General features: G+C 42.8%; 1 protein-coding gene across 4 annotated transcripts in view; it reads left to right on the top strand.

Moving 5' to 3' along the window:
* Positions 1–6572: 6572 nt before the first annotated feature.
* The window catches only part of Tsc22d2 (TSC22 domain family member 2), a 51627-nt gene continuing 45077 nt past the window's right edge, over positions 6573–13122 (top strand). Inside the window, exon 1 of one of the 4 annotated variants that reach the window (XR_007977521.1) lies at positions 6573–9395. Coding sequence is in view for 2 of the 4 variants with exons in the window: in XM_052180475.1 (XP_052036435.1) it covers positions 7477–9395 (1919 nt within the window). In the remaining 2 variants the exon portion in view is untranslated. The remainder of the gene's footprint in view (positions 9396–13122) is intronic. The other 3 variants (XR_007977522.1, XM_052180475.1, XM_052180476.1) reach the window with 3 other exon arrangements.

Raw genomic sequence — 13122 nt, 5'->3', positions numbered from 1 at the left:
GAGGGAAATCACAATCAGAATACACTGTATGAAAAAAATCTATATTCAATAAAAAATAAAATAAATGGCTATCAGAGTATTTTCCTGATCAAAATTTTATCTGTGTTTTCTGTAAAATACTAAAGTTATATTCTCAGATTTCAACAGACTCTAATATAAATGTGCATATTTTTTAAAAAATTTCAAATGAATGAAATGTTTCAATGAAAAGATAAAGTGGGGTTGGGGATTTAGCTCAGTGGTAGAGCGCTTGCCTAGCAAGCACAAGTCCCTGGGTTCCGTCTTCAGCTCTGTTAAAAAAAAAAAAAAAAAAAAAAAGATAAAGTAACTTCTCTTGTTTAGTAGGAAATTGTTTTCTTTTTTTCTTCAACAAAAAAAAGTTCATCTTTGCAGGCATCATCCTCTTTGCAGACATCCCCCAGTGTACCGATGGTCTATGACTCTGACCATCCTAGTTTCTCACTTTCAAAATGTTGAATGAAAATACTAGGCTGTTATAAATGGAAGACCAGTGTATTCCAAAATACTTCCATAGAATCTAATGTGTCAGTCTCAGTGATGGACACTAGTGACATACAGGATAATTAAGTCAAACGATGTTCCTTGCCATCCTGGGGTAATCCATTTTCGTTTGTTTTGTCCATTTCATAAAATTTTTTTGGGTGGGGTATTGTTTGGTTTGGGGGTTTGTTGTTGTAGTTTTAAGGCAGGGTTTCTCTGTATACAGCCCTGGATGTCCTGGAACTTGTTTCATAAACCAGACTGGTACTGAACTCAGAGACCTACCTGCTTGTGCCTAATTACTGCTGGGATTAAAGGTGTGGCTTACCTCTTTCATTTTTTAAACCTCAATGCTTTATAATGGCATCTACGAGGCACTGGATTTATCAAAGTTATCATAATTTCAAAAGTATTGATGAGATTTAATATATGTCTCACTTTTGTTTGGAATTTATACCAATCTGTTCACATTTATATTGCACACTGTAATAAAACACGTTTCTTCTCTTGTATCCTGCTTGAAAAAAGGGTTACCTACCTATGTGTTCCAGGGGGAGTAACACAGTCTGTGAATCATCTCTACCCAAATCTGGTTCCTTTTCTTTATGTTTTGTTCTCGGTAAGAACAGCCAGCAGTGAGGTAGAGAGAGAGATTTAACCTTCATTCATGTAGGACTGAAACCGGAAGAAGGTAAAACGTGAAGGAAATACCAGGGCCAGCTGGCTCCATTAGAGCCTGAACATGACATGGATATTTGAATTACTATATTTCTTTGTGTTTTTGATGGCACATGCCTTTAATCCCAGCACTCAGGAAACAGAGGCAGGCAGATGTCTGTGAGTTCAAGGCCAACCTGGTCTACACATTGGGCCACTGTCAAAACAAACAACAACAACAACAACAACAACAAAAACCGAGAAGAGAAATACTGTTTATTTTAAACATACTAGTTAGCTAAAATTTAAAAATCCAGTGGCAAATACTTTAATAATATAAATAAATAGTTACCACAAAATTTATCTTTCTTAAAAACATTTTCTGGGGAGAGGTTGATATTTTTTTTCTTGCAGAGGGTGTATTATTTAATTTCCTTTTTGCTGTGAGAGACTGACAAAGAGCAACTAAGGAGGGAAGAGTCTAAAGGCTTGGTCCACCAGAGGGGAGATGGATGCCACCTCCACATCTGCGGTTGCTCAGGAAGCAGCCGAGATTAAGCAAGCTCCGCTTCCTTTCTCTTTTCATTCAGCCGGGAACCCCATGGACCACGTGCCTCTCCCACTCTGTGTCCGACTTCCTGCCTCATCAACCTAATCTAGAAACTCCTTCTCAGACATACACAGGGGTTTGTCTCCTAGGAGATTCTGGATTCTGTCAGGTTGACAACATGAACAATCACAGAAGGTAGAACCATCGTATTGAAGAAGTTCCAATAAGAAATAATGTTTTTTAATTTAAAGTCTAGAATTAGATAAATTGTTGAGTGACTACAGAAGATCCAAAAGAGATTACTAGTGAAATTTAGAGGAAAGGTAAAAAAAAAATTCTCATCATTTGAAGAAAATACATTTATTATTTGTAACCAGGGACTTAATGGCCCAAATTGGACTGCTCTTCTAGTCAGCTTTAATTGTGACTTTGTATTTGCCTCTAATATTTTCCATTCTGTAACTTCTCTGTCTTCTAAAGATCCAGAGTTAGAGGCAGGTAAGGGAACGGATATTAATTTGCCAACAACAGCTCATTATATGGGCATTTTAAGTAACGATCAAATTTTATGTGATCATGGATCATGAATTACAACGTCAATAAGTCATATTTTCAAAGTAGGATTTTAAGCATTATAATGTTTAAAATGCTTTGCTTCTAGTGACTAAAGACCTAATTATTTTTAATTAAATCACAACTGGGAGTACAAGGTACTCAAGATCTGCCCTATGCTTCTCAGCCTCTGGCTTCTACCTGCTAAAGGCGGCAGAGTCAAGCTAGAACGAGCTTCAGACTAGCACTGGAGAATAACATCTGGGGCTGGAGACTTGTCTAGGGAGATAGCACTTGCCTTCCATGTGTAAGGCTTAAGTGCTGTTTCAGCACTATATGAAAGCACTTTTCTTAAAGTATAAAAACAATAGCTGAAACATCTTTTATATTTAAATCCAATTTATACAAGTTTCTACACAAACATATTTTTAAAAAAACATTGTAAGCTGGCAATAGTAACTAATACTATTCATTATTACTAATAATGAGTTCGGTTTTGCTATAAGGTTTTATAACAATTTTAATAACAATTTTGTTTTATATAATTGTTTTACTAATAAAACAATAGTATTAGAATAGTATTAATAATTAGTGAGGTGATAAGCTAGAAGCCTAGAAACTAGCAATATCTTCCAGTGTTTTATGAGTGTTGAAGTTATAACTTAAAGTTATTATTTTAAGCAACGCATAATTATACTTATACATACACCTAGTTTACATATATGTAACTATGTACATATGAAAGATTCAACAAATGTTTTAATTTATTAGAAGTAGCTATTAATGTTTCCAAACAAGCTAGCTCATCTATGACAGAATGTGACTCCTTTGAAAAATAAGGTTTATGTAGTAATTATTTTCTTTCTCTCTCTCTTTTTTTTAATCTGTGTGACTGTACATAAGTTTGGGCACTATGCACATGCAGTGCCCATGGAGGCCAGAAGTGGGGTTCAGATACAGTGGGACTAGAGTTACGAAAGGTTGTAAGTCACCATGTGGATGCTGGGAATTGAACTTGAGTCATCTGGAAAAGTAGTAAGTACTCTTAACCACTGGGCCAGCTCCCCAGCTCCACGACTTCCTTTCTTTTTTATTACTTTTTAATTATTGGTATGGGAAATAAAAGCTTTCAAAAGAAAAGAATTTAGGGCTGGGCAGTGGTGGTGCACACCTTTGATCCCAGCACTTGGGAGGCAGAGGCAGGTGGATCTATGAGTTCGAGGCCAGCCTGGTCTACAGACAGCCAGGGCTACACAGAAAAACCCTGTCTCGAAAAACAAACAAACAAAACAAAGCAACAACAAAAAAATCCATAGAGTGTTTGGTTACACGACTGTTTATCTTTTATTGATTCGGTGCACTCATCTGTCAGACAATGAATGGCCTAGCAGAAGTATGCTGTTTACAAATAATGAAAAGCTCACATAGCAGCATTGAGTTTTTTTTTGCTTGTTTGTTTTTTGTTTTTTTTTTTGTTTTTTGTTTTCCTTCCTCCCTCCCTCCCTCCCTGCCTCCCTTCCTTTTGTTCACCCCCCCCCCCCCCCCCCAGGGTTTCTCTGTGTAGCCCTGGCTGTCCTGGAACTCAGAGATTGCCTGCCTCTGCCTCCCAAATGCTGGAATTACAGGCGAGCGCCACCACCGCCTGGCTTGTTTTTTCATCAATGAAATGGGGCCTTAGTTCTTAGGATTGTTTTCTCCCTATGTGGTTCTTTCTAAATGTACTTCCCAGACTTTTCTGAAAACTGAAGTCTTTGGGGAAGTACCAGAAGTTCGTCAAATGGTCGAGTCGAGGGCTAAGAGAGCAGTGCTCAGGGCTCCCACAGCCTCCCCTGCATGGTTTGTGGGTACAGGTATAGAGCCAGCATAACTGCATTAAAGCCTTTAAGTCTGGCTCTCCAGGGACCTCTCCAATCCTAACAGGGCTAACATGTTACTTATTAACAACTCTCTACACACTAGCAAAGGTAATTACACCAATAGTCTGCCATCGATTTATTTTTTTATTGATTTGATTTATTTACTTATTTATTTATTGTCATTTTTGTTATTTCTAGAATTTTAATTCCTCGTAGACAATATGAATTATATACTTTTTGTAGTTTGGGAATAGTTTAGTTTTTCCTTTGTACATAGATTTCAAAATTCCTACACCTAAAATTCTTTTCATTTCTTCCCAACAGTCTAAAGTATAAAATTCTCTTCATTTTTTTCTTTCCTTTTTTAAACCTAGGGTTTGCTTGCTTGTTAAGAAACAGGATATTAATGAGGTAGGAAGGTGACAGGCCTGAAACTCCTGGGCTGAAGTCATCCATCTGTCTCAGCTTCATGAGTTCTACAATTTTTTTTTAAGGGAAAATATACAAAAGTAGGGTCTTTAAATGTTTGGAAAATGTTATTCTCAAGAAAAACAGTTAAACACACACACTTCATAAAACATCGAAATATTCTTACTTTATAATCCTAAAATATCTTTTTAACATTTTCTATTCCCTTTGTAGCTTAAATGTTCTCCTTTCTTCAAATTAGTTTTGTTTACTTTCATTTCATAGTAGATTACCACCTGCTGTTTAAGAATGGATGCTTACAGATTACTCTTCCCCCTTTAATTGTGTGGCTGAAGAATACCACACTAATAATCACGAAGGGAAGTTTATACATTACATTATAAGGTAATGTAATGTCATGATCAAGTATATGGTATTTATTTTTCTGAAACTCATATGGTCAACAATTCCCACCAATGTTAACATCAACATTAAAATAATCTCTTATAAATTCACATTGGCTTAATAAGCCAACTATTTCTACTGTTTTGAAAAATTACTGAAATTATAGATTTAGAAATGAAGCATTCCATCAGCTATCTCAGCCATAATAATACCAGCACTCAACAGTTTCTTTTTTCCTCTGCCCCCTCAAGAAACAGGGATGTTACAATGAGGTTTTGGTTTATATACTGACCTCTGTCACTTGGGTTTGAAGGACAGTTTCTATTGAGTTTAAAATATCTATCTCCATAAATTACAGCTAAATATCTAAAAAAAAAAAATTCTGTGTAAATTTTAATTCTCAATCAGTTTTTGGATAAAAGACTTCTTTAAAGATTAGAGAAGTGAGTAAACTACTTTAAACGAGTCAGCTTGATATAATCTCTAAAAGTTGCAATACATCTGACATCTTGATTTCCAGCAAACTTCTCAGATTTTAGCTAAATGAGAGTTGTTTTCATATGTCAAGAGTTCAAGACTGGTCAGTGTTTAAAATAACACCCTAGCCCTCCCAATGTGGAGACAGTAGCCAGCACTTGGGAGGCAGGGGCAGGAAGCTCATTACAAGTACAAGGCCATTTTGGTTGTAGCCTAGGCTACAACAGGTCTCAAAAAAAAGTCGGGGGTGGGGATTCGATTTTGATTGGGAAGTAGCTACAAAATGGATTCAGTGGCACTTTCAGAGCTGCTGTCTGACTTAGTACTGGAAGAAAAAGGTATTCTCTTAATTGTGCATGATCCAAGGCAAACCAAGCAACATGGCTCTAACAAGAACCTTAGAATCAAAAGAGCTACACTTAACACAGTAGGCTTTTCAACTTTTGGAACCTATAAAGCAGATTTCGTGTTCATCGTCTGAAAAGTTTAAATGAACTCTTCCAGCCTTGAACCACAGCAAGTCCAGGAAAATTTGGACTATGTTATTAACTCCTAATCTTTGTCGAAAACCGACTCTACTCTGGGCAAGTAACCATCCCCGACGCCGTTGTAATAGTCAGAATTTCTGTCTGAAAGATCATCTTTCTAACTCAGTCTGGCTTGCTGTTCTATGTTAGTCACCCTCGTTTCTCTTAAATCTCACTTCTCCGACTATCCTGGTCAACATATATTTTCAGGGCTCGCTTTCTCCAGCCATACACCTCTTCTGGAGCTGGATCGCCCTACTTTTCTTCCCAATCGCCCAGGTTCCACTAAGACTATGCTAAACATTAGACCCAGCACATGACCTCCAGTCATCCAGGATCTGCACACGCCGGCACCAAAACCGCGCGAGGCTCCAGGCTTGCAAATTAAAACCGTCCTCAGGCTTCTCAACCCCTAAAGAACCTGCAGCGTGAAATTTAAATTTGAAAACAATTTTAAATAAAGAACCCGCTCCCTTTTCTCTATCCCCTTGGCCCCGCCCACGAACCCCCCCTCCAGCCTCCACGCGAAGCTGCAGGAAACCGGAGGGGGCGTGGCGGTGACGTCACGACGCCGGCGCGTCACGGAACGGCGGCGGCTGCGGCGCTGGCGGTGGCTGCGGCAGCGGCGGCATTTTAGTCTGCGGCGGCAGCGGCTGCGGGGCTGCTGCTCCTCCCAGCATCCCTGGCGCGGCCATTTCAGCCCCATCTTGGCCGAGTGGAGGGAGCTGCAGCCGCTGCTTCAGCAGTTTGAATTTCAGTTTTTCCGGAGTCTACGAGCCGGCCGCACCGAGGAGAAACGGAAGACGCCGCCCACCGGTCCCCTCACGCCGCCGAGCGCCTCCGCTCGCTTGCCGTTCCTTCAGCCGCCGCCGCCCCTCACGCGCCTCAGAGCCGCGAGGAGGCCGGGCCCGCCGCCGCGGGTGGCTCCCTGAGGGAGACCAGACTGCCGGCCTTCCCCGCCCCCGAGCGGGCTTCCGCCGCCACCGCCGGCATGGCCCCCGGACTGCGCTCGGGCTAGAGCCCGGGACGGAGGGCTGCCTCCCGCCGCGGACCTCCAGCCCCGTCAGGAAGCGCCGGTCCCGGCCTCGCCGCTCCGCCTTCTTCCTCCGCGTCGCCGCGCGGGAGCTGCCGCGGGACCCGGCCAGGAGAGCCCGAGCGGGGCAGAACCGCCCCTCACGCCGCCGCCGCCGCCGCCTCCTGCGCCCTGCGCTCCACCCCCAGCCGGGCCTGCTGACCGCGCCGAGCGCCGGGCTGGACTGACCGCGGCGGCTGAGCTGTTGGAGCAGCCGGCCCGCCCCTGAACCACGCTCGGGCCGTCACGGACGGGTTGAATTGAGGCACCACTGCCGCGGGAGGTGAGAAGGGAGGAGGAGGATGTCTCGCCGAGACGCCGGCGCCCAGAGCAGCCCGTGACTTGCGGCGTGGGCCGTAGACCCAGGCGCGAACTCGGACTTTTGTCTTTTGGGGGCCCGTGCTCGGCCCTTCTCGGTTTCCGGTGGGGGGTCCCAGAGGAGCCTCTGCCCCTCTAGCCTTTTTTTCCACCATGTCCAAGATGCCGGCCAAGAAGAAGAGCTGCTTCCAGATCACCAGTGTCACCACGGCCCAGGTGGCCACTAGCATCACCGAGGACACCGAGAGCCTGGACGACCCGGACGAGTCGCGCACGGAGGACGTGTCCTCCGAGATTTTCGACGTTTCTCGGGCCACGGATTACGGCCCGGAGGAGGTGTGCGAGCGCAGCTCCTCGGAAGAGACGCTCAACAATGTCGGGGATGCGGAAACTCCCGGGACCGTGTCCCCGAATCTCATCCTGGATGGGCAGCTGGCAGCCGCCTCGGCTGCGCCCGCCAACGGAGGCGGCGGCGTGTCGGCCCGGAACGTGGCGGGGGCGCTCGCCCAGACCCTGGCGGCCGCCGCCACTCCGGTGTCCGCTCCCGGGCCGAGCAGCGCAACTCCATCGCAGCCCCCCGCCACTTGTAGTTCCCGTTTCCGCGTGATCAAACTGGACCACGGGAGCGGAGAGCCGTATCGGCGCGGCAGATGGACGTGTATGGAATACTACGAGCGGGATTCAGACAGCAGCGTCCTCACTAGGTCCGGGGACTGCATTCGACACAGCAGTACTTTGGAGCAGACTGCGGAGCGGGACAGCGGTTTGGGCGCCACCGGAGGGTCGGTGGTGGTGGTGGTGGCCTCCATGCAGGGGGCGCACGGGCTGGACTCGGGGCCTGACAGCTCCTTGACTGCTGTGTCACAGCTACCCCCGTCGGAGAAAATGAGCCAGCCCACTCTCGCCCAGCCGCAGAGTTTCAGCGTTGGGCAGCCCCAGCCTCCACCGCCCGTAGGTGGGGCTGTGGCTCCGAGTTCGGCTGCGCTACCACCGTTCCCGGGAGCGGCGACCGGGCCGCAGCCAATGACGGCAGCCGCTCAGCCAAGCCAGCTCCAGGGAGCTGTGGCCGGCGGCGCCCTCCCCGGGCCTGTGGGTCAGGGGCTGCCGCCGCCCAATGTCAACCTGGCTCAGCCCCTGGCCTTAGCCGCCCAGCCCGGCCCGGCAGTCGGCTCTTCGTTGTCGCAGCAATTCTCCTATCCCCAGCCGCAGATGCCGCCCGGGCATTTGTTATCGGTCCAGCCATCGGGCCAGAGTGAGTACCTGGCGCCGCACGTGGCCCTGCAGCCGCCGAGCCCTGCGCAGCCCTTGTCCACCAGCGCCAGCGCGACCTCTGCTTCCGCGGCCAGCTTTCCTCTGGGCTCTGGCCAGAGCGTTTCCTCCCTGGGTGCCCAGATGATGGGCGCCTCTGCCCAGCCCAGTGAAGCTGTGGCCCCGGGTCCGGTTCCCGTAGGCCAGGGCGCCCCATGCCAGCCGGCCGGAGTGGCCACAGCTGCTCTAGGAGGCGTGGTGCCGCCGGGCTCCGGGCTTACCGGGGTTGGGCAGCCCCAGCCCGTGCAGCCTCCGCAGCAGATGGGTGGCACTGGTCAGCTGTCAGCCGTGCCTGGTGGTCCTCACACCGTGGTGCCCGGAGTTCCAAACGTGCCTGCAGCGGTACCCGTTCCTAGCGTGCCTAGTGTGCCCACCACCTCTGTTACTATGCCAAATGTCCCCGCGCCTCTGGGCCAGTCTCAGCAGCTGAGCAGCCATACGCCAGTCAGCCGGAGCAGCAGCGTCATCCAGCAAGTTGGTCCGCCCTTAGCGCAAGGCACACACAGTGCACCAACTAGTCTACCACAGTCTGACCTAAGCCAGTTTCAGACTCAGACCCAGCCTTTAGTCGGGCAAGTTGACGATACTAGAAGAAAATCAGAACCCCTACCTCAAGCACCACTTTCTCTCATTGCTGAAAATAAGCCTGTTGTGAAGCCTCCAGTTGCAGATGCCCTGGCAAACCCTCTTCAGTTAACACCTATGAACAGTCTGGCCACCTCTGTATTCAGCATAGCTATCCCTGTAGATGGTGATGAAGACAGGTATGTAAATCTTTATCTTGAATATCTGGTAGAGTTGCTTGGCCCAAATAGCTTAGGATGCAGTTTTGGGAGTTTCCACTAAGGTCTTTATTTTTGAAACTTAAGTTTGGTAAAAATCAATTCAAAGTTTTGAAGTAAGGAGACAAAAGTCACGGGATTTTTGTTGTTGTTGTTTTCTTTTTAAGCAGTTAAATAGTGATTCAACTTGGTTGATTTCAGCTTAACAGTTTAAAGATGAGAGTTGGTATTGCCCCCACCCTTCAGTAAGAGGGTCCTTTTTTAAAGGTAGTAATTCCTTTTGAATGTTTATGGTAGAGTTTTGCCTGAGTTAGTTTTGAACTCTTAAGACTGAAAACCAGAAAGCCTTTTCGTGGGGGCAGGGAAGCGATGGAATAGAAGTAGTCTCCATCAGTGAATTGGGATGATTGAAGAGAATGATAAAGTGTGAAGTCTAGCTTTGATTATCCCTAAGTTAGTCTTTTAATAGAAGGGGGTCATGAGAATTCCCAGTAACTTCTCAAAGATATTATTTTTGTGTAAGCAAAATAGGAAAAAAGCAAAGAAAAAGTACTGGGAAAATGGACATTCTTCTATCAGTCTTAGTGTAGGGAAGGGAGGTGTGAAATGCTTAAACAGTAGTAACTATAGTTTTAAAATGTCTGTAACCAACTCCCTCTACCTAGAGTGTAAGGAATGCTTTTTTAATAGTTTAGGTAAAAGTTAGTGTATTGCTACACCATTCAATAGCAGTGATGTTTGGTTATGGCCTACTCAGGAATTGTAGGGGTTTTTTTTGTCTGTCTTTTAGGAGCTGTCACATAGACCTTTGACATAATTCCAACCTTGTTAAAAACTTAATTACAGTATTAACACTACATTAAAAAATACAGGAAAAGAGTTGGGTATCTTCTTGTGTTGTATGTTTTCGAGAGAGGTTAATTTTAGGAGCTAAAAGGATCGAAATTTGGTATGATCTAGAATCATTAGTTTGTATAAGACTACCATGCAATGAGTAATAGAGCTTCTCTACTATATTTTAGTCTCTTGCAGCCTTAACTTTTGACTTCCAGTTATCCTTGTTTTACTTTATATATTTATATATTTCTGCTAGTTTAAAAATGCTTACTGGAATTCATTCATCACTTGTTTGTGATTCAGAATTCATGATTTTTGTAGTCAAGTTATAGGAAAATCTGTTGCACTTGAGAGCTCAAGTGTTCGCAAGTGTGTTAGTCAACTAGCCAGTCACTGAAACATTTAATAGGTGGGATTACAAGTTAAAAAAAAAAAAAAAAGAAAACTGACTTCATAAGCAACTCAAAACAACAACAACAAAAAACCCCCTCTATTCTCTAGTTGCTCCTATTTTCAAGGGTAGGACCACATATAACAGGCAGGTGGAGTTTACTTTTCACCTTTGATGGTAGTACCTTATCTTTTCTAGCTAGCAGTAACCTATCTTTTCTTAGTAAATTATCTTTTCCTTGCCCTCTCTGATCTATATATACACTGTCCTGTCTGTATCTCTTCAATTAATGACTTTTCCCCCAATCTCCTCTTTTACACATAAAACCTATGAGTGAAAAGTACATCTTTCCTCTTCACACAGTTACAATTTACAACATCTGTAGTTATAGTCTTCAGAACTTAAAAGGAAAATAATATATTATTGAAACAGAAATCTATTGACAAATGGAAACTCTGAAACATATTCCTGTTGAGTATTTCTACAGATAAATTTATTTTACCTTACTGTAGGAAAAGTTAGTAATCTCAGAAATCTTTATTTCCAAATATGAATATTTTGACTGCATATAGTGCTATGTCATTGTTCTTCAGCTGATCCTTTTCAAGGGTTTGATTTTGTATAGTCGCATTTTAAATATGCCACTTTACCCCAGTCTTAATTCTGCATTGCATATTATCTGTTTTTCCGTTGTTTTTTAACATGCTAGTTTCCAAGATGTAATCTTACACACTTGATGTTTTGTCACTAGACCAACACACCTGGTGAAGGAATGAATCCATTAATTAGAAATAGGGTTTTGTTTTGTTTACTTGTTTGTTTAAAGGATAGTCTGTGTAAAAGAGGGCATTTTAAAGTTAACACATGGGGATAACAGTTTTCCAGGCATATGTTTAAATTACTCAGATGAATAACTTAAACAGTACTAACTAGAAACATTACTTTTAATATAATTTGATGTGACTTTCTTAAAATCTGCAGTATCATTTATAATACTTCAAATACAATATAAACTGGAGAATTCTTGAGGAATCAATGTCTTAAGCTTCCTGAATAGGTTAACACATTTAGATCCTAAGGAAATACTTGTAAATATGCATTTTTTGTTTAAATTCCAAATTTAGTAAACAGGTTTTAGTTCTTTTGTTTATAAACAAAAGGCAGGACTATGGGAAGTTAACAAAAGGTGGGTTTTAGCTTCCTACACTGGAAGTCTGTCATGGTTTGGTTCCATATAAAGGCCTATATGGAGTCTATTTTGAGATTATTAAACAGCTAGTGATGCAGAGTCCTTATTGCCTGTTGACCCTATATTATTAAGTAATTAAGTTGTGAGATTTTTCCAGCCATTTTGATTAGAAAAATTTATGGTTACACATTAAGACTTCTCACATTGAATTTGTATAAACTGATGGTTATAATGATGATTGATAAAGAATTACATAGCCACTTTTATAGTGAACAATTCGAACTTTGCTTAAACTACCAGTACATTTAACAGATTCCTTTACTATAAATGAGAGGAGATGTAAACTATCACTGGCCCTAAATGGAGCACAGTACAGATTGTTTTCCATAAATAACTGACCAGTGTGAACTCAGAAGGTAGCATTCCAGGAACTCATGAATGGCTATAATTGTGAACTGTCAACTGTCTAACTGACAGTTGAAAACCTGATTATTGTAAGGATCCCTTAGTGGCATGTTCCTTAGTCTTCTTTAATTTGAATAGTTTGCTAATGTCTAGTAATGTTAACTGGCATGTGATGGTATGTGCTATAACAAATTTGTCTATATATATTTATTTAATGGATTTCATGTACCTTTAATGGATTCCTCTCTTTTTTAACTTGAAGTTTAAATGAGGATTTATTTAAATATATGCCAGGAACAATACTGTCCTCTTGTCTTGGTGTAAAATGTATTGACCCCTTTTTAAGAGCTATGTTATAGAAAGGTCTCCCAGATCTTCCTGCATATAAATTTAAAAATATGAACGCTCCTTTATTTGAATCTGTTTCTTTGGACCTTAACTTTTTTTTTTTCAATCTATTGCATCATGGAGGTGATTTTGCTTTTCCAGTTAAAGAGTAAATCATAAGCAAGATACTGTCTTATGCCAAGCCAAGACTTTGGGAATGTGTTTCTACCCAGGAGTTGATTGGTAGTCAAAGTATATGGTTAGATGTATACATAACATTATATTTAGTATAAAAACTGATAATGGTACAGTCATTAGAAATATCTAATTGCTAAAATATACATTAGCTGTAAACATAGATGTAAATAAAATAAATCTGAATTTACAGATTTCCCAAAGAAGCTGAAATTCCTACAGCTTTATCAGTAGGATCTTGGCTTTTTAATATTCACAGGAACATATCTCTTTTAAATTGAGAAATAGTTATTATTGGCCAAATGTTTATTATTTTAAAGAAAATACATGCTTATATGTATATGGATGAAACACATTCCAAGTAA

This window comes from Apodemus sylvaticus, chromosome 4 (assembly GCF_947179515.1).
Source record: "Apodemus sylvaticus chromosome 4, mApoSyl1.1, whole genome shotgun sequence".
Taxonomy (NCBI): domain Eukaryota; kingdom Metazoa; phylum Chordata; class Mammalia; order Rodentia; family Muridae; genus Apodemus; species Apodemus sylvaticus.
This window is presented reverse-complemented; position numbering and strand designations above follow the sequence as displayed.